General features: G+C 49.4%; 11 protein-coding genes across 11 annotated transcripts; 5 read left to right on the top strand and 6 right to left on the bottom strand.

The window, feature by feature from the left end:
• Window positions 1-8: 8 nt before the first annotated feature.
• Pdw03_1992 (Nitrite reductase) lies at window positions 9-3,704 on the bottom strand (the record flags this gene model as incomplete). Its single annotated transcript, XM_066100050.1, has 9 exons — window positions 9-1,008; window positions 1,064-1,221; window positions 1,276-1,748; window positions 1,801-2,003; window positions 2,056-2,580; window positions 2,634-2,716; window positions 2,775-3,314; window positions 3,387-3,534; window positions 3,583-3,704. The coding sequence occupies 9 exons, from the start codon at window positions 3,702-3,704 to the stop codon at window positions 9-11; spliced, it is 3,252 nt and encodes a 1,083-aa protein (XP_065957777.1).
• Window positions 3,705-4,324: 620 nt separating this feature from the next.
• Window positions 4,325-7,262, top strand: Pdw03_1991 (Nitrate reductase, putative; the record flags this gene model as incomplete). Its single annotated transcript, XM_014680787.1, has 7 exons — window positions 4,325-4,583; window positions 4,642-4,741; window positions 4,800-5,058; window positions 5,131-5,366; window positions 5,417-5,640; window positions 5,696-6,319; window positions 6,373-7,262. 7 exons carry the CDS (start codon window positions 4,325-4,327, stop codon window positions 7,260-7,262), a joined length of 2,592 nt encoding a protein of 863 aa, XP_014536273.1.
• A 266-nt stretch (window positions 7,263-7,528) lies between these two features.
• Window positions 7,529-10,439, bottom strand: Pdw03_1990 (Spc97/Spc98; the record flags this gene model as incomplete). The annotated part of the gene is made up of 2 exons (XM_014680788.2): window positions 7,529-10,266; window positions 10,322-10,439. The coding sequence occupies 2 exons, from the start codon at window positions 10,437-10,439 to the stop codon at window positions 7,529-7,531; spliced, it is 2,856 nt and encodes a 951-aa protein (XP_014536274.2).
• A 198-nt stretch (window positions 10,440-10,637) lies between these two features.
• Pdw03_1989 (CT20 family protein) lies at window positions 10,638-11,698 on the top strand (the record flags this gene model as incomplete). The annotated part of the gene is made up of 4 exons (XM_066100049.1): window positions 10,638-10,833; window positions 10,892-11,037; window positions 11,101-11,302; window positions 11,370-11,698. 4 exons carry the CDS (start codon window positions 10,638-10,640, stop codon window positions 11,696-11,698), a joined length of 873 nt encoding a protein of 290 aa, XP_065957776.1.
• A 319-nt stretch (window positions 11,699-12,017) lies between these two features.
• On the bottom strand, window positions 12,018-13,558 carry Pdw03_1988 (Isocitrate/isopropylmalate dehydrogenase; the record flags this gene model as incomplete). The annotated part of the gene is made up of 6 exons (XM_066100048.1): window positions 12,018-12,089; window positions 12,143-12,862; window positions 12,935-13,057; window positions 13,117-13,203; window positions 13,337-13,402; window positions 13,472-13,558. 6 exons carry the CDS (start codon window positions 13,556-13,558, stop codon window positions 12,018-12,020), a joined length of 1,155 nt encoding a protein of 384 aa, XP_065957775.1.
• A 311-nt stretch (window positions 13,559-13,869) lies between these two features.
• On the top strand, window positions 13,870-17,023 carry Pdw03_1987 (Vacuolar protein sorting-associated protein 51; the record flags this gene model as incomplete). The annotated part of the gene is made up of 2 exons (XM_014680791.1): window positions 13,870-16,227; window positions 16,280-17,023. The coding sequence occupies 2 exons, from the start codon at window positions 13,870-13,872 to the stop codon at window positions 17,021-17,023; spliced, it is 3,102 nt and encodes a 1,033-aa protein (XP_014536277.1).
• A 132-nt stretch (window positions 17,024-17,155) lies between these two features.
• Window positions 17,156-17,834, bottom strand: Pdw03_1986 (rRNA processing; the record flags this gene model as incomplete). The annotated part of the gene is made up of 2 exons (XM_014680792.1): window positions 17,156-17,652; window positions 17,708-17,834. 2 exons carry the CDS (start codon window positions 17,832-17,834, stop codon window positions 17,156-17,158), a joined length of 624 nt encoding a protein of 207 aa, XP_014536278.1.
• Window positions 17,835-20,685: 2,851 nt separating this feature from the next.
• On the top strand, window positions 20,686-23,101 carry Pdw03_1985 (protein FAM214A; the record flags this gene model as incomplete). The annotated part of the gene is made up of 2 exons (XM_014680793.1): window positions 20,686-20,940; window positions 21,071-23,101. The coding sequence occupies 2 exons, from the start codon at window positions 20,686-20,688 to the stop codon at window positions 23,099-23,101; spliced, it is 2,286 nt and encodes a 761-aa protein (XP_014536279.1).
• An 810-nt stretch (window positions 23,102-23,911) lies between these two features.
• On the bottom strand, window positions 23,912-25,745 carry Pdw03_1984 (Adenylyl cyclase-associated protein; the record flags this gene model as incomplete). The annotated part of the gene is made up of 4 exons (XM_014680794.1): window positions 23,912-24,896; window positions 24,953-25,254; window positions 25,323-25,578; window positions 25,699-25,745. The coding sequence occupies 4 exons, from the start codon at window positions 25,743-25,745 to the stop codon at window positions 23,912-23,914; spliced, it is 1,590 nt and encodes a 529-aa protein (XP_014536280.1).
• A 425-nt stretch (window positions 25,746-26,170) lies between these two features.
• On the top strand, window positions 26,171-27,462 carry Pdw03_1983 (Carbohydrate/purine kinase; the record flags this gene model as incomplete). The annotated part of the gene is made up of 3 exons (XM_014680795.2): window positions 26,171-26,231; window positions 26,291-26,551; window positions 26,600-27,462. The coding sequence occupies 3 exons, from the start codon at window positions 26,171-26,173 to the stop codon at window positions 27,460-27,462; spliced, it is 1,185 nt and encodes a 394-aa protein (XP_014536281.2).
• A 134-nt stretch (window positions 27,463-27,596) lies between these two features.
• On the bottom strand, window positions 27,597-27,979 carry Pdw03_1982 (uncharacterized protein; the record flags this gene model as incomplete). The annotated part of the gene is made up of 3 exons (XM_014680796.2): window positions 27,597-27,654; window positions 27,722-27,904; window positions 27,957-27,979. The coding sequence occupies 3 exons, from the start codon at window positions 27,977-27,979 to the stop codon at window positions 27,597-27,599; spliced, it is 264 nt and encodes an 87-aa protein (XP_014536282.2).
• Between the last annotated feature and the right edge of the window lie 10 nt (window positions 27,980-27,989).

The following is a 27,989-nucleotide window of genomic DNA, read 5'->3' as shown; positions in this document are numbered from 1 at the left end:
CATGAAGATTACCAGTCAATCGACTTAGCTGACTGTACCGGGTCACGAGTCAAGAAACCATCCAGAACTTTCTTTCCCTTCATACCCTTGAACTGCTTATCAACCTTGAGGAAAGGATCCTCCGCCTCCCCCCTACGGACTTTCCACTTCTTCGTCCCTAAAATCAAATCCAACTCCTTAATTGGCGGGAGTTGAATATAAACCCAGCCATCATCCCTCTCCTCAACAGGGAATGTAGCGATACTCATGCTCTCATCATTTGAGCACCGACCCGCCTGCTCACCGTTGAGCTCAAAGTTCCGCTTGTGATACGGACACGATAACCAATATTTCCCAGCATCGTCATCGCCAACAAGGCCATCAGACAGAACAAAGGCTCGCTTATGCGGACACATCTGCTGCGTTGCATAGAATTTACCCTTAATCTTGAAGACAGCAAGCTGCGTGTCGCCGCGCTTGACATTCGCCGATGAGACCCGCGGTGGCTCGTCAGAGAAACAATCTGCTCGGATAACCGGCTCCCACGAGACGCTTGACCACTTGTGACCTTTGAAATTCTCTCGTTCGGAGGTGTCCTTTGGCCAGTCTGTTGGCCGTTGCTGAGATCGTTCTTGGACAACTTCGACTGTGTCGACAGTCTCGTCCGTATTTGCAAATTGTTGAAAGACCTTTCGGCGCTTGGGGTCTTTGACGGTCTCGGTCCACTCGCAGAAATAACTGTCGACGAGTTCGTGCATTTGCCTTTCCATGTCGGCACAGAGTCCAAGTTTATCATCTACGATAACCTCTTTGAGGTACTTAATTCCGCCCGGGAGGGTTTCGATCCATCGTGCTGTTCGTTGGAGTTTATCGGCGGTACGGATGTAGAAAATCAGGTAGCGGTCGATGATGGGTATCACCATCTCCGCTGGTAGGTCCGCAACAAGAAGCTCGGCGTGTCTGGGCTTTGCGCCTCCGTTGCCTCCAACAAAGATGTTGAACCCACCTTCAGTGGCAATGAGTCCAAAGCTGGCAGTTATTAGCCCTGAGTACATTGAATATCGTGGGGTCTCCGTGAACGCACTCTTTATTTTGGGCCTCGGCACATTCTCGCACGCAACCAGATACAGCTCCCTTGAATTTGTGTGGGGCACGAATACTCTTGTATCGCTCTTCCAGTCGAATCGCCATGCCGACACTGTCACCGACACCGAAACGACACCATGTGGTTCCAACACAACTCTGAACGTTCACCGTCAGCGGGTTCTTTCTTGAGAATCATCTAGTGTAACGTACCTTAATTGCACGAAGAGCCTTTGCATAGGCGTGTCCACTCTCCATACCCGCATCCACCAGTTCCGTCCAGACGTTTAGAAGATCCGGCTTCTTTGCACCGAACATGTCTATGCGCTGGGCACCGGTGATCTTACAATAAAGACCGTATTTCTTGGCGACGGACCCGATCGCAATGAGTTTATCGGCCGTGATTTCACCACCGGGGATTCTGGGTACCACAGAGAAGGTGCCATCTCTTTGGATGTTGGCGAGGAACTTGTCATTTATTTCCTGCAAGTCATTGAAACCCTTGTCCATGATGTGGGGGTTGAACAGACTAGACAGAATGGATGCGATTGCGGGCTTGCACAGTTCGCAACCAAGGGACTCTGGGTTCTTTCCGACAGTTTTCATGATGTCGACGAAGGATTTCAATTGCTTGATGGCCACGAAGCCGTACAGATCGGCTCGGGAATAAGGGATATGTGAGCAGACTGAGCATGTTAGTGGCTTGTGCTAGTGCTGGGGCAAGCTGATACTACTTGCGGTTGTTGGACACCTCTTCTCCCATGTCGAGCATTGTTTTGTTGAAGATTGACTGAACAAGAGGCATGCAGCCACCACAACCTGTTCCTGCTTTTGTGCATGACTTGACTTGTGCCATGGTTTTGCATATACCGTTCTCCACACACTCGACCACATCGCCCTTGGTGACATTGTGGCATGAACAGATCTGGGTGCTGTCATTACTGCAGAGGTCTGTTAGAATCTGTTCCAAGTAGCAGAACTTGTGATACTCACAGGTCATCTGCATTTTCCTCCCCGCCATTCTGGGCACCAAGGATTAATTGACTGGGAGGAATGTCAAGTACTTTTTGGAGCTTAACCATCTGATTCAGCTTCAGATAGTCCTTGGTATCTCCGATCATCATGCCACCAAGCAAAAACTTGCCGTCCCCGGTGAACAAATATTTCTTGTACACTCCACTGAAGGGGTCTTTGTATATTAAGGCCTTGACAGGGGGTTCATCTCGTGGATGATTCCCTCCCAAGCCAGGGACAATGGAAGGCCGACGACCGGGAAGGAACTTCGGCCCATCTCTGTCGGCAAAGAAGTCACCGAAACTAGCGACGTCAATTCCGAGAAGCTTCAACTTCGTGCTGAGATCTGGTCGGTTGAAACTCCTAGGCGGTTTGTTTGGGTTGGTCAAATTGAAAGCGAGCACATCGGCCATCTCAATGCCCGGAGCAACGATTCCGAATATCTGGTTCTCCCAGCTTGCGCAGTCCCCGACAGCGTAGATATCCGGGATCGAGGTTTGCAGACTATGCAAGTTAGGTGGGGAATTGATTATCCACACAACTATGGATAGACGAACTTTTCATCGATCACAAATCCTCCACGCTCACCGCACTGAATTCCAATGTCTCGACCCAATTCATCTCGAGGTTGGACTCCAATCTAAACCCCAGTCAGCACATCCCACACCCGAAGAAAGCCAAGAAACTAGAACACATACCGCAAAGCAAATGCAACAACAGTCGATCCTCTCACCATCCTCAAAGGTAATGCCATCCACATTCTTCCCCTCGTCGGTATGAACCATCTTCACCCGTTTCTGATGGACGACATCAAGTCCCAACTCTCTGATCTTGCGAGTGACCAACGATCCTGCATCTCCATCGAGTTGTCGTGCTAGCACCCATTTATTGCGATCGATCAATTTGACGTTTCCGAAAGTCTTCAGATCTGTCATTGCCTTTGCAGCTTCCAACCCTAGAAGTCCACCTCCTACTGTAACAGCCGTTTCGCCTTTATGCTGAGCTGCAAAAACGATGAGGCGTTCCAAGTCCGAGATAGTTCGATATACAAAGACGCCTTTGGCATCGTGGCCGGGTGTGTGTGTTGGGAGAGTGGCATCGGATCCTGTTGCCAGGACGAGGATGTCATAGTCGATTGTGGTACCGGTGGAGGTTTGGACTGTTTTCGCCGTGGGGTTGATTGCTGTTACTCGTGTATTGAGGTGGTGATCGAAGGCTCGTTCTTCGAACGAGTCATACTAGTAACAATAGGGTTCTTCATCAGGTCCTATTGTTTTGGGGGGTTCCCTCTTGGATATTTGAAGGCTTACCCATTCTGTCGGATTAAGGTATAGATCCTCAATCTTGCGATGTTCGAAAAACGTCGAAAGTCCAACGCGGTTGTATGCTACGTGGGACTCTTCGCCAATGACAACAATGTCAACTTTTCGCTCTGTATCATGCTTGATAATTTTCTCACTGGTCATGGTTAGAAGGGTTCTGATGTTCGCTGTTGGAATCCTTCACATGAGGGAAATAGCCACCATTCCAAACCCAACTACGACAATCTTCTGGCGCTGGACCTGGTTCGCGGGACTGGAACTGCCATCAATGGGCCCCCCATATCGTAGGCCATCCAGCTCAGGCATGGCTGAGACTGAACAATGTTAGATGAGTATGATACAAGCGCGGACTACGGAACCCAGCAATTATGGGGATTGTTAGAGAACTAAATCCCTCGTTCTACTCCGATACTACAATGTGATCGGTGATACTATAGGCGAAGCCGTACAAATCAACCAATCGAGGCTAATCAGAGTGTGAAGTCGGAAATCACAGGAACGGTGCATGTCCTCTAACACTTTGATCTCCGCGGAGATGATGTTTTTCTGGTGGCTGTGATTGGCTGTTAGGGTAACGGGCTTATCTTGACCTCTCGAGATGAAAACAAACAAGAAATCTGACTTGGCTTGAAGTTCGGACTCTATGGAATGTAGATCAGAAGGGAGTTGAAGATCCGCGGAGATCCGAAGAGTCCTCTGCCGATGAGAGATTGGACATTGGACAACTGAGGGGTTTAGGCCTCCATGCTGCTGTTGGCAATGAAATGTGGATATTTGTACAATAGTACTGTTTCAGGTTATTCAACTCGGTTTTCTCGTTTTTACCCAATTGGTTATCTCATTCTGGAAACGATTTCGACTGTGCTCACTATATGCCATCAATTTGATAGCACAAGGTAGCGTAGGAGCCTCGCACCAGCACCGTCATGGCTAGCATAACCACCCAACCGATCACAGCAGAGACAATTTGTGTTAAGAAAGGACAAGTCACAGTCAAGGATATCATCTTAAGTCCAGCAGCGCCTGACATCCCACTTCCACCACCATCAAAGAGTCTCGTCGACATCTTGGATGTGGATAAAGGCACGCCGGATTACCATGTGCATCGCGATCCACGATTGATTCGGTTGACGGGAATTCATCCATTTAATGTGGAGCCGCCGTTGACAGCGTTGTATGATGAGGGTATAGTATCCATTCCCATCTGCGATACCGAAGCCGACAAGCTAAACCGAGAACTTAGGCTTTCTCACGTCCCCGGAACTATTCTTTGTTCGGAACCATGGAGCAGTGCCGCAGGTCCACGATGAAGATATTCCGGATTGGGAGATTAGCATAGAAGGGTGGGTGCGATCGAAATGATGTTTGCAGGGGCTTCGGGCAACTGATTGAGGGAACTAGGCTGGTTGAGAAGCCACGAGTCCTGACCTTCCGCGAGGTGCTTCAGAAGTATGATCAGATTACCGCACCTATTACACTCGTCTGTGCGGGCAACAGACGCAAAGAACAGAACACAGTCCGGAAGTCCAAGGGCTTCTCATGGGGTGCGGCTGGCTTATCGACGGCACTATTCACAGGTCCTATGATGGCGGATATTCTGCGTCGTGCAAAGCCACTTCGACAAGCAAAGTACGTCTGTATGGAGGGAGCTGATGCACTGGTGAGATTTCCCTTTATCAAGATTTGACGATGCCAGGAACCATCTCCGAGCTAAGAATGACACATCCCTTAGCCGAACGGATTTTACGGAACTTCGGTCAAACTGAACTGGGCCATGGACCCAAATCGAGGAATCATGTTGGCCCATAAGATGAACGGCGAAGATCTTAGGCCAGATCATGGCCGTCCTTTGAGGGCAGTGGTGCCAGGCCAAATTGGAGGTCGGAGCGTGAAGTGGTTGAAGAAGTTGGTTTTGACTGATGCCCCAAGCAATAATTGGTATCACATCAATGATAATCGAGTGCTCCCGTGAGTCTCATATTAAACATTCCTGCAGTGACCTCTGCTAATAGTGCCAGGACAATGGTAACACCGGAGATGTCAGCTCAGAATCGCAAGTGGTGGGCCGATGAGCGATATGCGATTTATGAACTGAGCGTGAATTCAGTGGCTGTGTATCCACGCCATGAGGAAGAAATCGATTTGTTAACAGCTGGACCTACGTATATAGCCAAGGGATATGCATACGCAGGCGGTGGTCGGAGGATCACAAGGGTTGAGATTTCTCTAGACAGAGGCAAATGTTCTTACACCCCGGACCTAACGGTAGAACGTGGCTAACAGCGCTGGTCCTCTAGCATGGCGCTTGTCCGATATAAAATACGCCGAAGATAGATACCGCAACTTTGACGGCGACCTGTTCGGCGGCAAGATTGACATGTGGTGGAGGGAAGCATCTTTCTGTTGGTCTTTCTGGTCATTGGAAGTCCCAGTGGTGGACCTAGAGACCAGCGACGCTATCCTAGTACGCGCAGTGGATGAGGCATTGAGCACTATGCCGCGTGACATGTACTGGTCTGTCTTGGGTATGATGAATAACCCATGGTTCAGGGTTACAATCACGAAACAAGGAAGTAAGTTGAAATTTGAGCATCCCACGGATCCAACTAAAGCCGGAGGGTGGATGGAAAGAGTCAAGAAGACTGGTGGTGACTTGCTCAATGGGAACTGGGGTGGAAGGGTTAAAGACGACAAGCCCGTCGAACCAGAACCTGTGAAGGAAATAAACATGAAGAAAGACGGCGTGAACCGGAAAATCGATTTGCAAGAACTGAAAGCCACTAGAAGCCGCGAGAAGCCATGGTTCGTTGTTAATGGCGAAGTGTATGATGGCACGGGCTTCCTCGAAGGCCACCCCGGAGGAGCGATCAGTATGACCTCTTCTGCTGGTTTGGATGTATCCGAGGACTTCCTGGAAATCCGTGAGTCAGAAACAAAAGATGATGAGACGATTACGCCGCTAACTTACTAACAGACAGTGAAACTGCCAAGGCCATGATGCCAGATTACCATATTGGCACACTAGACAAGGTATCTTTCGAAGCGCTGCAGGGTAGTTCAGCTGCTGGATCTGATGAGCCACACGAAGTGTTCCTTCAGTCCCGAACATGGAAAAGAGCCACTCTCACAGAGAAGAAAAAAGTATCCTGCGATACACAGGTTTTTGTCTTCGACCTAGAATATGAGAAGCAGGCTCTCGGTCTATCAATCGGCCAGCATCTGATGATCAAGGTCGAGGACCCATCAAATAATGAGGCCATCATCAGATCATACACTCCTATTTCAGACACAACCCTTTTGGGCAAGATGGAATTGCTCATAAAGGTCTACTATCCAATGGAAAACATCCCAGGAGGAAAAATGACCATGGCTCTCGACAAGCTTCCCGCAGGCTCAGAGATCGACTGCAAGGGCCCGGTAGGTCGATTTGAGTATCTCGGCAACGGCCGGGTTTCAATTGGAGGCAAAAAGCGCCAGCTCCGCTCGTTCAAGATGATATGCGGGGGAACGGGCATCACGCCAGTCTTCCAAGTTTTGCGGGCTGTTATGCAAGACACCAAAGACACCACGACATGTGTTGTGCTAGATGGAAACAGGCAGGAAGAAGATATACTGTGTCGTTCAGACCTCGATGCTTATGTGGAGACCGATAGCCGGAAATGCACTGTTGTGCATACATTGACCGAAGCATCTGATACCTGGGCTGGTCGCCGGGGCCGCATTTCTGAGGAACTGCTCGCGGAGTATGCAGCTCCAGAAGAGCAGAGTATGGTTCTAGTCTGTGGGCCTGGGCCCATGGAGCAGTCTGCTCGCGAAATTCTTCTCGCCCATGGTTGGGCAGAGTCAGATCTTCACTTCTTCTAATTTGGCGAGGCTTGGATTATGTCGATTTTGCACATAAGACTATTTTACAGTCGTAATGAATATAAAGCAGATAACAGGAGCGGAAGGACATAGGGGACGTTGGACTTTAATTGGAAACGGACTGAACTTTTGGAAGAATATCTATCGTCAACCACAAATTATTACTTGCCCAAGGAGGATGGATATATCGAAGTGACAGAGCTTCCAACAAAGTTCGAGTAGGTTGTTCTTCACACATTCTGAATGTGCAAAAACGCTTCCTCCAATCAATAGTAGTTCTTCATGTCTAGTCTAACCCGTAGATGCTCAAAGACGCTGGTTGGGTCTGTCCGCGACGAGAAGAATTCACCGGATCTGGTCATTGATTTTGAAGTGGCCTTCCCGGACTCCAGGCTACGAAGATAGTTGACAAAGGCGGATGTCTGTTTTCTAAAAGACTGGTACAGATGAAGAACGGCTCCTTCGCTTTCATTGCGCATCCCGATTCCATCTGCTCTTGAGAGAAGACCGAAGCCGAGAATAGTACCAAAAATGGATTCAAGCAGTTTGGCCGCTTGCGCATGGCGCTTGCTGAGGAATAACGCGAACAGCATCTGGTCAAGCATGTCTTCGTGATAATCGCGAAGTCGTGGTACCGAGTGCGCCGCTTCAATCGTACCGTCGATATCACCGCGGTTGAGGCAGTGCTCGATCTTAGTAAGTGTGCCTTGGAAACGTTGCCAGATAGATCCAATGCCAATATGGAAACAGTAATCACTGACCGCAAGCACAAAGTGCTGGGCATCCATTCTGAACTTTTGGTATACATCATGTGTGTCTCCTGGTAGAGATCCTCGAGCAGTAGAATCCCGGATAAGTCCTTTCACGGCAGAAACCATGCGTATCAAACGAAGCAAATGCTTGAAGAGAAGATCATACTTGTTTAAAGAGCGAGCAGTAATGAGGGATTGAAGGACTTCTGGCGGTGTGTACTGTAGACGAAGGAAGTCCAAAGCTTCTATTGCATTCGGATTTTTACATCCCTCGATTTCTTTGTCTGTCAGTTCTCGAATTCCGAAGCTCAGGCCGCCAGGCAATTCGTTATCCTTTCGAATGCGGGGTTTCTCATCATCCTCTGTGTTTGTGCAGCCAAAGTAACAATCTCCTAGCAGGCCGATCAACACGAGTCGCAACTCTGAACTAGCTGGCGGCCATGTGTCACGACTGCCGAGTCGTAAACCGGTGCCAACACCACTGCGCACTTTCCCAGCCTTTCGCTCTCCACTTTCCATCTCCGGGTCAAATAGGGAGTTAGAAAGGCGGGCGACAAATGAGCCCTCTCCCAGCAACTGGAAACGCCATTGCATGTTCAAATGATGGCGAATTCGATGCTCTTTGAAGAGAAGGTGCAGGCAAGAGTAGTCAATGAGAAGTGCTTGTGACGAAAGAATAGGCGCAATAGACAGATGGAGGCCAGACATCAATTCAGGACCGAGGTGGGTTCCTTCACTGGTGTGGTCGATTTCAAATCCCCGGGCTTTGTCGAGCAGGTGCTTAAAATCATCTTTTGAAAGAGCCTTGTGATCGGTGACCGGCCCTGAAGCATTTTTTTCATCTAGATCGAAGAGTTCAAAGGCTGCCGTCGTAACTTCTGTCTCGGCGGTGTGACCGACATCCCGGGAGGCCACATTTGATGGTGAATCCTGCAAGTCGGCATCACCATCTTGATATCTCTTGATCTCAGCACGGAGAATTGACTCGTACTCCTGAGCTTTTGTTTGAATATGCTCAATACCAGCCCAAGTGGTCGCACAATGCAGATGAAGACCACCAGTTCGGAAAAGAACATCAGGCCGTGCGATGGGATGTCGAGGGTGGGATCGTTTCAATAGTTGAAGACTTCGCCCACTTTCAAATATGGACCGGGCTTGGTCGGCCGGGATAAAAGACGGCATATGATCCGCTTGATACATGTGGTCGATTCGTGCTAGCCCAGTCTTGATCTTGGCAGCGTCATGAGTATCCAGTCGGACGAAGGTTTTGCCACTGGCCATTGATGCTGTGAGGGCAGTTTCTTCGGGTGTAAGCCCTATCCAATTCTCGATGAATTTGAACCATGGCCGAGTCACTCGGATCACAGTCTCATGCAGAAGGTTCTCCATCCAGCCAAACTTCTGGGCAAAAAATGCAGCACGTTCCACGACAATTGACATGGCTTGTGCGTCCGAGACGGCCTTTTGCGCAGCACCAACAACAGCTGCCAGTACACCTATTAAGTCTCCGCAGCGGTGAAACATTGCCTTTATTTGCAAGAGTGAGGCAATGCTTTTTGATTGATCAGAGATCTGCTGCTCAAGGTTGAAAATTATCACAGCAACCGTGCTGCTTAATGTGAACAAAGCAGAGAGTTTTCTGCATTTGGCTGGCGGGTCTTGTGCAAACAACCGCATACGCTGCATGTTGGTACCACATTGTGCCACATGTTCAATCACATTTTCCAGTACCATTGAGCTAGTACCAGAGACCCGGATATCCTTCAAATGCCTTTTGAATTCGTTGGTGCGTTGGTCGTAGCGAAAGAATGCAGAGCTCCAGCCGAGCCCGAGACGAAGCAGTGATCGAATGAACACATCTGTTCGGACCATTCGAGTTGGTAGGCCATGACTCTTTGCATTGTTTTGCTTTGACAAAGCTGCATCGAAGCCCTTTGCCCCGGATTCACTAAAGTAAACAGACACAGGCTCTTGAAAAGACCTGTGTTGATATCTCTCCCATGATTTCTGAGGGGATAGTTGGCCAGGATCATCCTGAAGTAAATCCAAAGACCAGATATCGTTGTCATCTCCTGAAATGTTCTTTAAAGAATCACACGTGGTATCAGATTCGCTGTCTATGGAGGGATTGATGGTCGAGTCGGAAGATGATTCGGGCTTTTCTAAGCCGGTAGGAAAGATATCCAGCTTCCACACAGGCTCGATCTTATCTGCGGGTTGTGGGCATATCTTAAAGCAAGATGTAGTATCATCTACATAAAATCTAGTGTTAATGAAGGTTCTTGGGAATCTGCAGTTGACACTTACCACTTAGAGTAGCGTTCCATGGTAGCGATCCCAATGGCTGCAAAGCTTCTATACTGAATTTGGAGAGTCTCCAGAGGCTTTCACTGGAGAAAGGATCCAGCTCATGATCACAATCCATAGTGAGACCATGCTCAGATGAGCCAGATGCTTGACGTGTGAAAGTTCCAAGGTTCCGCGACGGAGATGGTTATCGCCATGCACAGACCCTTGATAACAGAAAGTGCCCTCACCCGGCTCAAAGCTCAACCATTAGCTCCCCTCTCCAATTCAATCGTTTCTACTTCCTGCAATCCTCGGATATTGCACCTTAGCTAAAATGCCTCCCAAAAAAAAAACTAAGCGTGCGCACTCGCCCACACCCCAAGATGATACCATGGCGGAGTCGAGCGCAAGCACCCCGTCAAGCGACAGCGCCGGCAAGTCGGACACAGAATACGATCTCATCACAGATCCCTGGACAGATGAGCAAGAAACTGCGCTATTAAAAGCGATCATAAAATGGAAACCGGTCGGTGAGTTCAATCCCACCTCTGTTGAGTCGACAACGCAGCTAATCGTCTGGCCCTGTAGGCCTACACAAACACTTCCGGATGCTCGCAATCTCGGATTACTTGAAGAGCCAAGGATACGCACCATCCACCGCGGAACATATGCGAATTCCAGGCATCTGGAAAAAACTAGGCTCATTATACAATCTGGAAGCCCTTGACGAGCGGGTAAGCGCTGATCGTTGTTTCGAGCACGCTGGTTCATTTTGCTGATTGAAAATACCTTTACAGGAAGATTCAGTTATTACCGATATCAATGAAGACGATGAAGGATCGAGCGAAATGTATTGCACGTTCGAGCTCCCTTATGACGAGTACGGCGAGATGATGTTTGAAAGGCGGCTTGCGATGGAAGAATCATTGTCGCCCGTCACTAGTCGTGCTAGTCGTGCGGGTGGATCGCGGCGAGGAAGTACAGTCGCGGATACAGATGGTAAGGAGCGATCTATCTTACAATCTGGTCTACAACCCACAAGCTAACCTCTTGCCCACCACAACAGAACCACGGTCTTCTCCTGCCCCATCTCGAGGTCGTAAATCCCGTCCCTCCACCCGCGGAACACGCTCAACTCGGCTTCAGGTAGAAATCGGCCCAGGGAGTCAAGGGAAGGTATCAGACGAAGGGGGAGATTCGGCAGAAGACACTGGAGCAAATGATGAGGACGACGAGGAGGGCGAAGAAGGCGAGGAGGGCGATAGCGACGAAGATGAGGGCGAGGGCGAAAAAGGTGGTTCGCGGAGCACTCGAGCGCAGACAACTCGATCCAAAGCCAAAGATCACAGGCCCTCGACTAGCGCTGCGATACGCAGGACTGCCCGACGGCGTTAACATGACCAAGTTTTTGATATGGGGTTTGAACTTTGATACCTACGGAGTCTGGAACTGGCGGTCTCTTTTTTTTAGTGATTTGTTTGAATATACAGACATCCTTCATCCAATTGATGCAGTGGCAGAACAAATCAATCTACAATACAGATCTACTCAGATCTACCAAGGAATGACCAAAAGGGGTTCGAGGTTGTTTGAGAAACAGGCGCCTCCAACCAAAAGTAGGTATATTCGATCGCTATGGGTCTAAAGTCGTTCGAAGGGCACAAAGGGAATAGATCAGGGGGTCATAGTATATGGAATCTCAGCAGCGCTTGTTTTACAGGCGCTTGATGATAGCCGCAGCGTACTCGTGGGTCTTGGACTTTCCGCCAAGATCACCGGTGAGGGTCTAAAGGTCACAAGATCAGTACTGCGCGATAAATGTAGGAATTGAAAACTCACCTTGCCCTCGGCAAGAGTATCGAAGATGGCCTTCTGGATGCGGTTGGCGTGTTCGTGGAGACCCATGTGCTGCAGCATCATGATACTGCTAAGAAGCATAGCAGTGGGGTTGGCGAGGCCCTTGCCGGCAATATCGGGGGCAGAGCCGTGGACGGCCTCGAAGATGGAACACTCGTCACCAATGTTACCGGAGGGGGTAAGACCGAGACCACCGATCAGACCGGCGCACATGTCGGACAGAATGTCACCGTACAGGTTGGGCATAACGAGGACCTTGTCGTTGTAAGGGGTAGGGTCGGTGACGATGCGCAGGCATGAGTTGTCCAGCAGCTCAGCGTCGAACTCGATATCAGGGAATTCCTTAGCGATCTCACGAGCGGTGTTGAGGAACAGACCGTCGGACATCTTCATGATAGTGGCCTTGTGGACAACGCGGACCTTCTTCTTGTTGATTGACTGAGCGTACTGGAAAGCGAAACGGAGAACACGCTCGGAAGCTTCGCGGGTGATGAGCTTGATGCTCTGCACGACACCGTCAACGACAACGTGCTCAATACCAGAGTATTCACCCTCGGTGTTCTCACGGATGAGAACAGTGTCGACATTGTCGTAGGGGGTCTTGTAGCCAGCAATGGAGCGGCAAGGACGCAGGTTGGCGAAAAGGTTGAAAGTACGGCGGAGAGTCAGGTTCAGGGAGACGTGACCCTTGCCAACGGGGGTCTAGAAAAGCGAGATTTAGTATCGAAGTCCAGATGAAAGATACAAATGGACATTTTAAAAGCCGGAACATACAGCGAGAGGACCCTTGAGAGCGACGTAGTTCCGGCGCACACTGGCAATGGCATCATCGGGAATGGCGGTCTTGCCATCCTTCAAGATGGGGGTGACATCAACAGATTCCCATTTGATGGGGGCCTATGATTGAATTAGCAATTTGGTCGAGTTGGGGAGATGATATTTTGAGGAATCGCTACCTTTGCGGCCTCGAAGATGTCCTTGATGGACTGAGAAATCTCAGGACCAATACCGTCACCCTCAATCAGAGTCACAGTGTACTTGCCCTATTTCAAAATATCAGTTAGTATTGTCATAAGTATACACAAGTTGTTGTTCTCGGTTTATGGTCGATGTGCGCTGCGCGGCTGGCACCGGCATAGATGGAAAAAAACCGGGTCTGGTGGGAGAAAAACGTACATCAGGGCCTTTCTGACCCTTGAACTTGGCAACTGCCTCCTGTACTGGGCTAGCGTAGAAGCGGACCTATTTAAATGATCGAAATTTAGTCAATTGAGCTTCGAGAGGGACCGAGTGTCTTGAGGGAAGCGGCACCTGCGCGATGGGAGCAGCAAATCGGGGGGCCACGCGGGACGGGCGCATGCACTGGCGAGCGACAGAGAAATTCCGAGCAGCAATCATCTTGAAAGAACCCTTCAATATCGTAGGGAGAAGATTAGAGGTGGTGAGGGGGAGGGATGAAAGAAGGAGAAGGGGAGAAAGAATCAAATCTCTCGGCGCCGCACCGATCCGACCAGCCCTCAGACCGCATTGGTGGTTTCTTTTCCCCCCCCCCGGCCCGAGTCCACTTTTACCTAGTGTCCACTCTTGACTACCAGCTGTAAGGGCTCAGCACTTGATTAGGGTTCTGCTATCAGATCTCGGTCACCCGCAGAAAGGGGTTTTTTTTTGTATTTCAATTCGCCCTAGCTACTGCACTCCACCTGGCAATCATGGCGGACCTCGATGTCGCAAGCCACTACAACCTACCCTCCGAGTTCCCCGAGGAATGGCCGGCATCTTTAGACGTGGACGATGAGCCAGAAGAACAGCCAGTGCAGCGAACAGACTCCCGTCCTCGCAAGTCTCGATACATAGCTCTCGAACGCAGTACCAGTGATTGGAGAAGCAACTTTGGTTCACGGAGAGGAAAGGAGGGGAGAGATAAGGCGCGGGAAGACGAGCCCGACCCCTTAGGTATAAACGACAGCGTTCTTCGGACTCTTAAACAGCGAGGCGTCCCCTTGGAAGAAGATGGAAAATCACGGTTCCTGCTGTCGTCGACATCATTCTCGCCCGCACTATTCCTATCACAGGCGCATCATTCAGCCTCCATTGAATCGCTGACGGGCGGCCTGGATAATCTATCGCATTCCATCGACCAGAAGTCTGCGTCGCTGAAAGTACTCGTTGAAGCCAATTTTGAGCGTTTTGTGCGTGCCAAGGCAACTATCGATAGCGTCTACACCGAGATGAGAAACCAGGGTGTTGAGAAACAACATAGTATGAGCCCCCGCAGGTCGGGACATTTCCGAAATTATTCGGGTCAGCAACGGAGCTCATCTCCAGCCCCAGTGGTCCCCAAGAAGACCGCTCTTGTCAAGGAGAGCGAGTTCGGAATGAAAGGTATTAGAGGTCCTTTAGTTGAGGCTTCTGTCAAGGCCGAAGAGGTGTGGGGACCGGCTCTTGGGGGTCGTGAACGAGAGAACGTTCTAAAGTCAGTGGTTGAGACTATGGAGAAACATCGCGAGGTCTATGAGATTGGAAGTAAACTGTCCAAGTCCATCCAACAACGAGATTACGATGCTGTCTTTGAGCAGTATACCATAGCAAGGACACTCGCCAATCGCGCAAAAGAAATCGCAGAGCAGGCCTCAAGTTCCCACCGGCAACTGAACGACTCCGAGACACACACCATTCTTGCCATGGGCCGCATGTGGGTAGACGTCGACCAACAAATCCACGACTTTAAGCGTGATCTCTGGAAACGTCTTGCTGACGCCCCCACTACATCAACTACAAGCACCGCCTCAGGGCCTGTCGAAGAGCACATGGAGTTGATTGGGGCCTTGTTGGAATTGGGTGTTGAGGACAACCCTATCTTGACTTGGCTTCGGAGTCGTGAAGAATTCTTGAAGACAAAGATAACCGGATTCTGCGACCGATGCAAGGTCGAAATTGAAATTTTAAGAAGAAGACTCGCTGGTGGAGAGAGACCAACTTCTCAAGCTGCAGCATCCTATCTCCGCCTGGCACCTCGTGATGGTGTGGTAGAAGTTCCAGGGATACTAGACACGGATCAAGTCATTGAGCTGTGGGAATGTATGCAAACGTTCCTAACCCGACTTCTATCCTCCCAAAACGGCTTGCTGGGCGAGGTGTTGGATTTCTGGGAAGTCGCACAATCATTTATTGATGGCAACCGACAACGGCTTTTGCCTGCTGGGTTTGAAGGGGAGAGTCGCAAACATCACCTTCTTTCCGACGACAAAATCAAGGAGCTAGAGAAGGGTGTTGTGGTGTTGGTCAATATCGTTCGAGAGAATGTCTTGGCCCTCTTTACGAAACCTCCAACGGAAGATATCTCTATCATCTTCACGCCAATTCCGGCAAGTCCATCAACTCCAGAGCCGAGAGGTGTTACTCCGACCGAGTCCCGCTTCAAGCTGGATCCGAGGAACCTACCATATCCTCCCCCAAAGCTTGGAGAGCATTGGGAGGATTTCGCTTTCTGGCCACCATTTTCCAATTCTCTTAGTGGAGTGCATTATCTGAGTAAATTCCTCATCACTGTGGGCACCGCCGCGAGCGAAATGGCAGCCCTAAGACCGATTGGCGGCGCTGGAAAAACCTATGACCTCTTGAAGACCCTAGTCAGTGTTGCCCGGGAACGCTGTGCACGTGTGGCTTGTGCTGCCTGGAGTAAAGATGCGGAGATCTGCAAAATGTTGGAAGACTGGAAACGCGATTCAGAGAAGCGTGACTTGACTAAGATGCCCGGGTTCTTTGTCGCTTTTGAGGGTGCTATCCTTGGGGGCATGCAAAAGATTCTATACATTTCGGAAGCCATGGCAAAGCCAGGTTCTGTGGATGTTGTCACCCAGCCGCCTGCGAAACTGCTTCAAATGGTCCGCTCTCAATTCGTATCGAGTGTTTACAAAGCGTTAAGCGGCCTGGTCGAAAACGCAGAACACCTTACAACAGTAGATGATAAGAACGAATGGGTTATTGCTCGGCCAGCAATGACAAGCCAAGCAACTGACGCTGTTTTGTCAGTTCTCTCGGCTGATTCGGTCGATTCCTGGAATCGGGTAAGTGTCGATCCAATTCGATGTGATACCTGCATAACTGACCGCAGAACAGAATGTTCGGATCCTTCTCACCCTTTCAAATCTCAAGGTTCTACAGGCCGATCATGTCCCACAGCTGATCTCGAACTTTGAGACATCCTTCTCAGTGAAGCTGACGGAAGAGGCCAAGACCGTCCGGGACATGCTCAGCCAGATTGAGGACAAGCTGTTCCAGTCATATATCACCCCGACGACAGCCTTACTAAGAAAAACAATTACTACGGGCATTGCATCTCCAGATTGGGAGCCGTCTGTTGACAGGCCGGAGCAAGTCCGCCCATACGTTTACAATGCCATGTTGACCATGGTCCTTGTCCACACAGAGATTTCCACAACTATTCCTTCTACGGTGTCACCAGGTGCTAGTCGCGCTGCGTCAAGTTCGCCTTCCTCGCTACTAGCCACTGTCTTGACACATCTCCTTTCTCAAATTTCTTCGTCCCTCCTTGATGCATTCCGTGCTCGGACCTCCTTCTCTCTCGCAGCTTTGATGCAAGCTACCTTGGACACCGAGTTCATTGCCCAGACTCTTTCAGCGTACATTACGGAGGAGGCATCAAATGTGCAAAGTCAGATCTACGTCGAGCTAGATTGTCGCACTACAAACGAAGCTCGCACAAAACTGAAGGCCGAACTAGGAGACATGCGAGTTACCTTGAAACGGCTCAGAGATCGGACGAAGGGCGAGTTTGCTTGTTTCAAAAAGCCGAGAAGCGGCGGAGGGAACTCCAAGCCTTCCGGTGCGGCCGCAATGTAGGATTAGCAAGACAGTTCTTTTAAATAATTAATTCTTGAATGCTTTGAACCTTTTAGTTTTTTTTTTTTTTTTTTTCCAACCGGGTATCATGAAAACGTAGTCCACGCCATATGTAGTAATTGCCTTTCCTCTCTAATTCTGACCAACCATCCGCTGCACGCGACTTAGCAGCGCGTTACTCTCTCTGCCTAATCTTCTCTTCCCAAACTGGTCCGGCCGCTTCGCGCGCAACAGTGCCTCCCGTTCCTTTTGTTTCGCCTCGCGATCCTTCTGTCGCGCTTCCTCCGCTTTCCTCCGCTTCTCTGCAAACTCCATCTCCCTTGAGAATGCAGAGGGCTTTGGCCGGCGCTCCCTCTGCTTGCCCTCGCCCTGTGGGCGCCTTTCTGGTCTAGGCGCAGGTGCCGGCTCAGCTTCAGGCTCGTTCAACATGGCTATGCGATCCGGGTGAAGTTCCAGAGTCGTTTTGTCTTCACCAGCCTTTGTATCTTCCTTGCCAGTTTCGATTTCGTCCCCCTCGGCGGTATCATACACGGATTTCTTAGGCGCGACGGCGAGTTCTTGGGCCTTGATTTTGGCATAGGCCTTCTTCACTTTGGCTTTGTGAATCAAGTCATTTTTGATCTTTTGAGCTGTTGGTGATTATTGGTTAGTCTCGTTCAAGGCATGACTGTTGGGCATGCTCACTCTTGCGGCGATATGTGCCATCTGGGAGGTTGGCGGGTCCAACGCTAAAACCCTTGCGCTTCTTGATTGCGGGCTCGCCCTTGGATGCTGGAGCACCATCGCCGTCGTGGGTACGTTTCGGTGCCATCTTAATTTTCAAGCAAAACAAATGCGTTTTGTCCTGGCGTGTGTTGAAATCGAAAGATTTTCGGAGAAGAAAAAAGAAAAGTGGCAATCTCCGCACGGAACATCGATTTCGGCCACTAGCAGCTCAGGGTGAACTATTGAACAGTACACTGTGGTTTTTTTTTTCCTCTTTTCAAGTTGTTTATGAAAGATGGAAATTATGTTGTATAGGCAACAATTATTGAAATTATCGTCTACAAAGTCATCCACAATATCTACAATCTCTTTGATCTCATCACTGATTATATCGTTATTTCTCTGCCTTCCTAACGGGTAGGTCGAAGCCTATCGGCCACTTTGTCTCGTCATCAGGGTCAATACCCAACACCAACTTCATTGCAAACCATACTCGGTCCTCCGGACTTGTGAGGAATGGCATACATTACCCCTACCCGACTTTGGGGCTGCCGTAGTGTAGATTAGTAGATTGGAAGACTGGCAAACGGGCGAATCCAGAGGTTTGCTTATATTGATTTCTTCGGAGCACTAATCGAACAGAAATGCAACATACGTCTCTTGATAAATATTGTATACAAGGAGCACGTGGTGTTGCTGCATTGAAGGAATAGGAGCGATAATCCAATTGCGCACACTTTGTTTAAATGATCATCTCGAAAGGAGGGAAAAACAGCAGGGTGATGAAATGATCTGATGTAGCAAATCAAAACGCGACTGAGACTCTCGGGCCTAAATTTGACCTGGAATTTATGACGATGAAGTCGAATTCAACCCTGAGTTACCTTATAACCCATTTGCTGTCATTCTCATTTCATGTACCCATTGCCACATTGACCTTATCAATTGGAGGAAAAGTTGCTGATTCTGTCCGCTACGGTTATTCTCTGCTTCTTCTAGCGAAGCTGTCGGAATGGTGACCTCACCCGCGCCTAACCATTTGCCTCTGTAATTATTAGCTTGGCCTCTTAAAAATAAATGTTAGACCGTCTTCCGTGAACACCTTGCGGGTCTCTTGGCTTCGTCTAATAAAGGCTAATGGTGGCAGCCCGAAATATGCCACTATCTGTTGGATGCCTCAGGCATCACATGTAGGATAGACCAACTAGATTGTGAAGCATATGACAACACATTGGACGCTTGCTGTCGAACGGTGCTGCTCGTAAAATGTTTGGGTTGAACTTGAAAAGGGATTTGCCGCTCCTAGACGCTGCAGTGTACTTTTGCGATGTCAAAGTGGTTTGGTGTTGCTATGTGGGATGCGAGAATCGAAGGACTGGCGGATTTTCAGGACTGAAGCTTCACTGGGAGCGGCTTTATATTAAAGACACGGGTGGTGGGGGGTGAAAGCGGAGGGAGACGTGTCGGTGGATTGACCCTCCTTCCTGTGTAGCGGGTCCTCACTCGGTGGTAATAGACCATTGGTTGAGGGCCTAAGTCGGCTGAAAGCATTGACAGCCTTGATTTTTATAGTTCCCTGTCGTACGTGCTAAGCTAGCTATTTGACCAGATGCTAAGCTAGATACCGAACTAGACACCCAACTAGATGCTTAACTAGGTGCTTAGGTAGGTGCTAAACATAACCCCTCCCCCCCCCATGTTATGGTAATGCCTGGGCGCACTCCCTTCCGCTCGGCCAAAAGACCATCATATACAGTAGAGCACATGGTTTATCTGTGACAGAACCCATCTCCTACTACAATGGCCTACTTAGCGAATTATAACCTCTCTTGAGTCCTGTGTACAGGGTGAATTTGTATACTGGGGATACACCACCATTTGTCGTCGGGAGCGGGCTCTGGGACGCAACCCCCCGCATAGCAGCATGTATGTAACAGCGAGCTAGATCGGGTTAATGAATTTATCATCATCATCATCACCTCTCTAGTTAAATGTTATGACCCATTATTAGGCTATAATATGTTATCTGCTAAAGTGCCAACACTACTGTGGTAATTAGGGCTATTATCTAATAGCTTATTACTATCTCTATTTAAGTTTATATCTAGCTATAATAGTCCTGTTTTCTCTTCTTACTCGGGTTGTCTATTTAACTTTAATACTGATATCTGTATCTCGTGAAGTCGATGTCGCAAATGAACTATGTGCGCTACTCTATATGTTGGTCCTGGGCATGTCAGAGCGAGAGCTCTGACATGCTCTGACATGATGGTCTTTTGGCCGAGCGGAAAGGAGTGCGCCCAGGCATAACCTTTACAATCGACCAATTCTTACTAGAATGAAGTTGTTTCTAGGACTCAATCCTTTATAGAAACCACCCCGGAATGCAAGTGTAATGATGAAAACTTCTTCTATGCTTCCACAACCCTTTGTGGTAGTGTGAATGTTGATATCCTTACCCTTGTACTCCGCATGCATGAAAGAATACCTACATAAAGAATTCCTGAGGCACTAAGTGGGGCCTTAGGTTGTAAAGGAAGGATAACTATCCTTTACACTAAGCCTATAAATAGGGGAGAATTGCATTTAGTAAATCTTCCTAAGTAGACCAATTCTCTATCTATCAAAAATTCGAATTCCAAAATGTTTACCACATGAATAGTGTAAAAAAAAACAGTTGAATACAGAGAGAGATATATATCTGGTGGGGTGCGGTGAAAACTGACTGTCGCATTGCTCAAAAGGTGCAACCAAGTGCTAATTCCTACACGTGTTGTGCGCCACTCGGTAGTGAAATACGTCACATGAATCATCCTTGTACACCGCAACCGACTTAACCCCCCCTCCCTCCCCACACATCACAGCTCGGCGCTGGTTCTAAAGGCTGTTATGTGGGTGGTCTCCTGAAATGTCACCTCCGGCGTTGAGGCCTTATAGTTTGCCCTTCTCACGCCACTATGCCCCTATTTCAAGATCAGAATCGGAGGCGTCATTTTCTTTGGTCACCCGACCATGGCAATCGTCAACAGCCGACCACAGGGTCCTCGCAACCCCAGCTAAATGATCTCAACCACCATGAGAAAGCTACTCCAGACATGGCAACCAACTCTATGGATTCAACGGAGTTGAGTCCGCCCAAGTCATGGGCGAATGACCGGGAGGAGCTCATACAACGTATCAAGGAATCTTCGCCTTGGAGACTTCAACGTTTGGTATGTGAATCTCTTCATTGACATGCAAGTAGATAATTTCCGGTTTTATTGTTTCCGCTATTTTTCTTCATCGTTTCATTCATAATTCAGCCCATCTCTCTCAAATATACATAGGCTAACATTAAAATAGTCCCTGGAGAGACACAACAATGATTTATTAAGCTCCCGAATTTCACCGGAGCAGTCACCAACAGCAGCAAAAAAGCAAGAAGACCACTCTCTTCACCAAAAACATCATACCAATGCAACAGAGCAACTGGGATCGCCGGCCGACATCCAGAGACCTCGATCCGCATTACACTCGGGTGACTTCAGGGAAGGCGCCACAGATCCCCATGGCTCACACGCTCCTGGATCTGCTTTTGCTGGGCCAAGTTCGGTTTCTCCATTTGCTCATTTAAGCTCCTCTCCCACTACTTCTTGGTTTGAAGCACCGGCTTTGCCACCCGGTTTGCAAAAGACAAGCGCATTGAATGATGATGATGATGTTGTGAATGCTTGCACGCGTGCACCGGAGGTGGGCTCATTCTCATCAAGTTACGTTCTGAAAGCTCCTACCAGTCCTCTAGTACATCAAGCAAATAACACAGACTTGGATTTTTCGTCCCGTGTCGACTATGTGGACGTTTCGGAGCCTCTGGTGAGGAAAAACCGTCGCCGTACTTTGCCACCAGAGACCTTTAGGAATCTCCAATTCTCCCTGCCAAGCAATCAAGTTCCCAACCTTGGCAGTCCATCTCCACCCGAACGGCAGCAGGATCTCTTCACCAATCAACAATCTTTGCCTCGCCGGCCGTTGTCTTCAGCATATAGTCTTCAACTCGCACCCTCTCCCGGGGGGCAGATCCTACCATCACGAGCACGAAGGCCGTCTTTTGTCTCTGATCTCTCGTCAAACCCCCACGCACCGATGGTGGGGTCTTACGAGGAGTGTATATTGCGTGGGAGGATGTCAATGAATCCTTCCAAGCCGTTGAATTTCACGGCTCAGATCGGTGTCCTGGGCAAGGGGAAATGCAAAAGCCATCTCAAATGCCCGCCACATGTTACAGTGCCATTTCCGGTTGTTTTCTACAGCTATCCCACCTCAGGGAGTGGCCGCTCAATCTCAGACGATAATCCAAGTCCCTATGTGGGACAAATTGACTTGGAAAATTCCCTTTCAAAAGAGACTCATAATACGACTAGACGTCGCAGGCGATATCCAAGCCCTACAGGACACTGTGAAGACACATCCGCTCCAGATGCAGCAAATGATACTCCTACGTGTGGTGCTGAGCCACGACGCCGTCGGGAAAAGAAGAATCACAGATCAGAATCGCCTAAATGTCCCCCAGGAGGGTCTTACCGGATTCCGCAACAAGGCCAATTGCAAATCATAATCAAGAACCCACACAAGACAGCGGTCAAGCTTTTCCTAGTTCCATACAACCTCGGTGATATGGAACCTGGCACAAAGACCTTCATTCGGCAACGCAGTTACTCGGCAGGTCCAATCATCGATATGCCGCTCAGTGCACGGAAAAATCTTGGGACCGATCGCCCCGAAGCTTCCTTGAATCCTACAGAAGATCCTCAAGAAAAACCTACGTTGCGATACCTCATTCATCTGAATATCTGTTGTCCTGCACGCGGTCGTTTTTATCTACATTCCACCATTCGTGTGGTATTCGCAAACCGCGTCCCGGATGGCAAGGAGAAACTACGGAATGAAATTCAAAATCCTGAACCTCGGTACAGTCCATACAAGCCCATCCGAGAGTCATCCATCTCGAGTGCTGCGAGTGCAAATGCGCGCCTGGGAATTGAAAAAACTTCCCACGGACGGAGTACGGGCGAGGTAGCGATCCCTCACCTCCATCCGCACGTGTCACCTCACAGCAAGTTTCCCTCACAAGACGTCCTAAGACCCATGGATGTTCCGGGTGGCCCTGAAAATGCTCCATCCTCGTCCAAACTGTCTCGGCACAACGAGTTCACTAAGGACGATGGGAATTACGGATGTCATCCAATCGGTTCAGAAGCTAGCGAGAGCCTACTCGCCAAGAGACTCCGAGGTCTTGATGTGCACAGGCCGGTATCCACAGTAGATGAACGATATCCACACAAATTAGGCTTCTATGATCGACCATCCCCCACCCACCACAACCGTCCTCGCTGAAAGAACCCAGCGCAACACACCCCAAGAACCTATACCTCGCCATACAGTATAAAAACAACACCACCCATCTCCCACGTTCAAATTGACCTGACTTGACATATAACCTCATTTTCTGTTTGAATCACTCTCAAAAGACAGCATAGAACAGCATGGCATTGGGCGTAACTGGTTTGGAACGGATCCCCTGCTTGCACTAACCCACGCATTAGCATCGAGTATTTTCATTCATTCTGATTCACGTCTAGGCGATGTGTGCATTTTTCTTATACATGATTTAGACATCCAGTTGATCTGTTTCCATTGCCTGTGGCTTATGGATATATTGGGAGAGGGTGCATGGGTCGTAAAATATGGCACCATGTTTCTTTTTTTTAAAACGTTTCTCTCCGTGTGGTTCTGCTACTTACACTAAATTTGTCTGTCAGTTAGGGTAACCTGATGCATTTTGGATTGGTTACATGTATTTCGCTACTTGGACTGAGTTGCCGCCCAATTTTAATCTTCGTGTCTGCCACCCACTTGCATGAACAGCGGACATATATTGAGAAGGTTTGACAAAAAAAATTGAATGTGAACGAAAACTTGAGGTGAAAGTTTGTGGACTGTGTAAGAAAAGACGAGTTTTAAGTTCCTGCAATTTATATCTACAGAGCGCTAGATACAGCTACTAAGTTATCCAAAAGAACAATGGTCAAGTCACCCAAGGAAGAAGAAGACTATGTGATCTCGACCCGGCCGACATGATGTGTTGCTATTCGTTCGAGTCCACGAAACTAAAAGTTCCGAGTCCTCTTCAACCAAGAGCCTAGCTTACCCGGTATGCTCCACAATCTCGCTTACCAGCACGCCGTTCTTGATGTAGCTCTTGAACTGCTCGGGTAAAGGGCACTCCTTGGTATCTTCATCGGTGCCCTCCGGTGGCGGAAGGTTGATATTTACAGCGGAGGATTTGCTAGTGAAGATCTCAGTGTTGAGGCTTTGCGGGCCAAGATAAACAGCAGCACCATCAACCTGATCCAGCAGTAGAGTCGGGACCGTGCCATCGATCTGCACAGCGAACTTGGGGCACTTGATGATGTCAAGACTGCTGACCAGGGAGTCGACAATGAGGGAGAGACCGACGCAGTTGTCGATGGCAATGGCGTTGGCCTTGTTGGAGACCTTGATAATGGTATTGTTGCAGCGGGTAATGAGAATTGACTGGTTTTGCTGCGCGGGAATCTCGATGATCTCACCAGGGGCATCGAAGTTCTCGACGAGCCACTTGCTGCCCTCAAGCTCCCTGCGGGGCGGCTTGCGCGCACGCATGTTTTCGGGCTTGGGCTTTTTGTTAGGTGCTGGCGACTTGCCCTGCACGCCGCTAGAGCCATCGGATTCCGGGACGATTGATCCAGCACGTAGGCTGGGATTCTTGTGGGTCATCTGCGATTTGTCGACCTTGCGGAGAGTGGAGGTAATGCCCTCACCCTGGTTGAGTTGGTTGAAGACAGCGCCCATGTCTGCTGCCGGTGCTGCGGGGGCCGGAGCGGGTGGAATGCCAGGAGGCGGAGGTGGGGGAGGAGCACCGCCACCGGGGACATTGAGGGCTGGGATAGGAGGAGGGGGGGGAGGCGGAGGAGGGGCACTGCCACTGATCGGCGCAGGTCCGCCCTTGGCCTGCTTCAAAGCGTCCAAGGCATCAATGCCAGACTCATTGTTCCAGGTCAGACCCTGGGGGAAGTGTTTCTTGAGGTACACCGCAAGAGCCTTGAAGTTTTGATAGTAGGCTTTGATGTATTCGACATGTGCTGTTTCCCTGTCAAATTGTCAACATGAGGATTCCTTCCAAAGGTCATTGAGAGGAGTGCTCACTTGTCTTTGTACTCTTTCAGCACCTTATTTCCGTAGTATTCAATACCACCGATCATGTCAGTGACAAACTCCGCGGGCTTGCTTTCAAAGAACCAAGCAAGCGCGACAATACCTTCCGCAACAGCGCTCAGGTGGTTGAATAGCGGCGATGCTCTGTTAGATTCGCGAATATTGTTGATGCTATCAGATGCTTTGTGCAGATCCGTCATTAATTCCGGGGGTTGGGTATCAGGTTTCTTGGCCTTTGTCACAACGAAAAGATAGGTGCGTTCAGCTTGGAAGGCTCGAAGGACCGCTTTGGACTATAGATCCAATCAGCAACTACTCGCAGCAGACCACGTTCCCAGAATTTCTCCAAGAAAATACATACTTGCTCAGCAACCAGACCACCGATTTGCTCTCCCAGGTTGACAAAGTTCTGAACATCCCCCTTAATCAACGCATCGAAGTCCTGAATCTGTGGCGGAACCGGGGCGGCTACAGGGGCTGCGGGCGGAGGAGGGGAAGGCTTAGGGGGTGGTGGGATGGCGGATACGGAAGAAGGTGAGCCGGTCAAGGACTTTGGCGCACTAGAGTCATCGTACGACATCGCCATATCCTCCAAGCGTGAGGTCGCTGCCTCAAGCCTATAGATGAGTCCAATGTCAGTCAAGTGTGTCGGATGCAGTGGCTAAACAGCTTAGTGAGGATTAAACCGAGGGTAAAAACGCTACAAGTTAGACACTACTAGCATCATGAATACATACCGCTTGATGAGGGTGGTAAAATTATGCATATGTCCGCCGGAAGCCATGATGGGCAACACGTTGCTCCAACGATGGGGAGGGAAAGGTAAAAAGGGTGATTTGAGTAAGCTGAAATCAAGAAATTGTCGAAAATCAAAGTCCCCTGCTACTGAGTAGTAGTTAGGCCCTCGAGTTCCGAAAATAACAAACGGGATGATAGGGAGTGAAAAGAAGACAAACGTCGGAGCTCCTGAGGTTCGCTGTAGATGACGGCTCTAGACGTGGTATGGTATGTTACAGGGAGTTCTGTAGGTGGAAATGACGCTGCGGGGTATATTTGGTAATTATATTACCATCCGAGTCACGGTAATGCGATTGTCGAACTCCCCCCCCCCCCCTCCCCAAACACTTGATCATTCGGTTGTTCTTTGTCTCCTTGAACAACCATCTTCTTTGTCGTATCTATGTTATATACATGGCCTTAGCTGCAAACATGGTGGCCCAAGCTCAGCCCACCGAGGTCGAGTTTTGCACCTTGGGAATGTTCATAATTGGTATGGTTTACTTCGAGCCTCAAAGTGGGATGTAAACTCACAGGTGCATTGCTATTTAGATGACATTGATTTCGGCGGCTCAAAAGCCGGTGTCAAGAATATCATCGGCGGTGCAGCGTCTTTTGCAGTCGTGGGTGCCCGCTTGGTCTCAGGCTCGAAGTATGCACGATCTGTAAGCTGGATCGTGGATGTTGGTTCTGATTTCCCTGCCGAGACGCTGGATGTAATCAGATCATGGAACACAGATTGTGTTATTAGAGAAGACCCTAGCAGGCTAACAACAAGAGCCTGGAATGGATATCATCCTGACGAGAAACGAGGTAAGTTTGCGGTGATATCTTGAAGATGCGCGGTGACTGACTGGGCAGACTTCAAATACTTGACTCCGAAATTAAGACTCGAGCCTGAAATGTTGTCTGATTCACAGGTGTGGTCTAAAACATTCCATATGGTCTGCTCTGCATCTCGTTGTGTGTCTATAGTGCATCATATTCTGCAGCGACGAGATGAATTGCAAAAGGCAGGGAAAGCCCCATCTGCCGCTCATGCCTTGAAGCGCCCTATCTTCGTCTGGGAGCCAGTTCCTGATCTCTGCACCCCCGAAGAACAAGACAAGTTCTTCGCCGCAAATAAAGTCGTGGATGTGGTAAGTCCTAACCATATGGAGCTCGGCATGATGTTTGAACATGTCGGCTGGACTGAGAAGAGCCATGCTGGCCAGCAGCTTGTTCAAAGAATTACAGACTCCGGCATTGGACCTGATGGAAATGGCATGCTGGTTATCAGGGCAGGAAAGGATGGTAGCTACGCCTACTCAAAGTCTGGCAAGATTTGGCTCCCTGCATATCATCAACCCGATGCCTCAGGTGCTACGCCTGTGATCGACCCTACGGGTGCGGGAAACTCTTTCCTTGGTGCCCTAGCCCAGAGCATGGTGTCTGAAGGCCGAGAGCCATTCCAAGCCGTTGGTTCTGTTCTATCGAACTCTGAAATTTGGAAGAAAGCCCTCGAGTCTTGGGGTGATTACCAACATTATCCTATGGCGCTTATTTGCGCAACCGTCGCCGCTGGCTTTGTGGTCGAGCAAATTGGTGTACCGCAGATCGAAGTTGTCGGAAAGGGAAAGGAATTGTGGAATCAGACTGAATTCACGGAACGTGTCCGCCTGTACACGCAGCGAGTATTGAGGACACTTGAAGAGGCTCCTCAGAGACATCTATTGGTCAATTGACCAATGGCCGAATAGGGAACGCCCTTGTAGTGTTGTACAGCACGCAAGTGATCAAATAGTAGAAAAACAAAAATAAAAGGTTCCGTCCTGCTGAGAATCCGACTACAAGCGCCATCTACTATGCTGGACCTTCTTCATAAGTCGTTCTTGGCAGTTTTTTGCGCCTCGTGTTCTCGAATTTGTCTGCTCCAGCTAAAGTTGAAGAAATGTAAAGGTCAGCATAAGGCATACCGAGTGACATGGGGTTCGGGTAACGGACTATCGGCTGGGGAAGAAACGGCCGGGCTCGGGCATCTTGTCGCGATGTTCGCGATCAGCGCTGATACTGAAGGCCACAGCAGCGACACCAATCACAAAGGCACCCATGATCGCAGTGTTGGCCCTCCAGTTAGCTGGCTGGGCGTACCAACCGCCAGAGGGGGACCAGACTTCCTTGGGGTACCTGCCAGGTCCATTAGCTCCTGGTAAGGGTTGTGAAAACCACGGGGACATACGGGATCTTTCCACCTCCACCCATTGTGACAAAG

Source organism: Penicillium digitatum, chromosome 5, assembly GCF_016767815.1.
Source record: "Penicillium digitatum chromosome 5, complete sequence".
NCBI lineage: Eukaryota > Fungi > Ascomycota > Eurotiomycetes > Eurotiales > Aspergillaceae > Penicillium > Penicillium digitatum.
The sequence above is the reverse complement of the archived record's forward strand: the minus strand, read 5'-3'. Positions and strand labels throughout refer to the sequence as shown.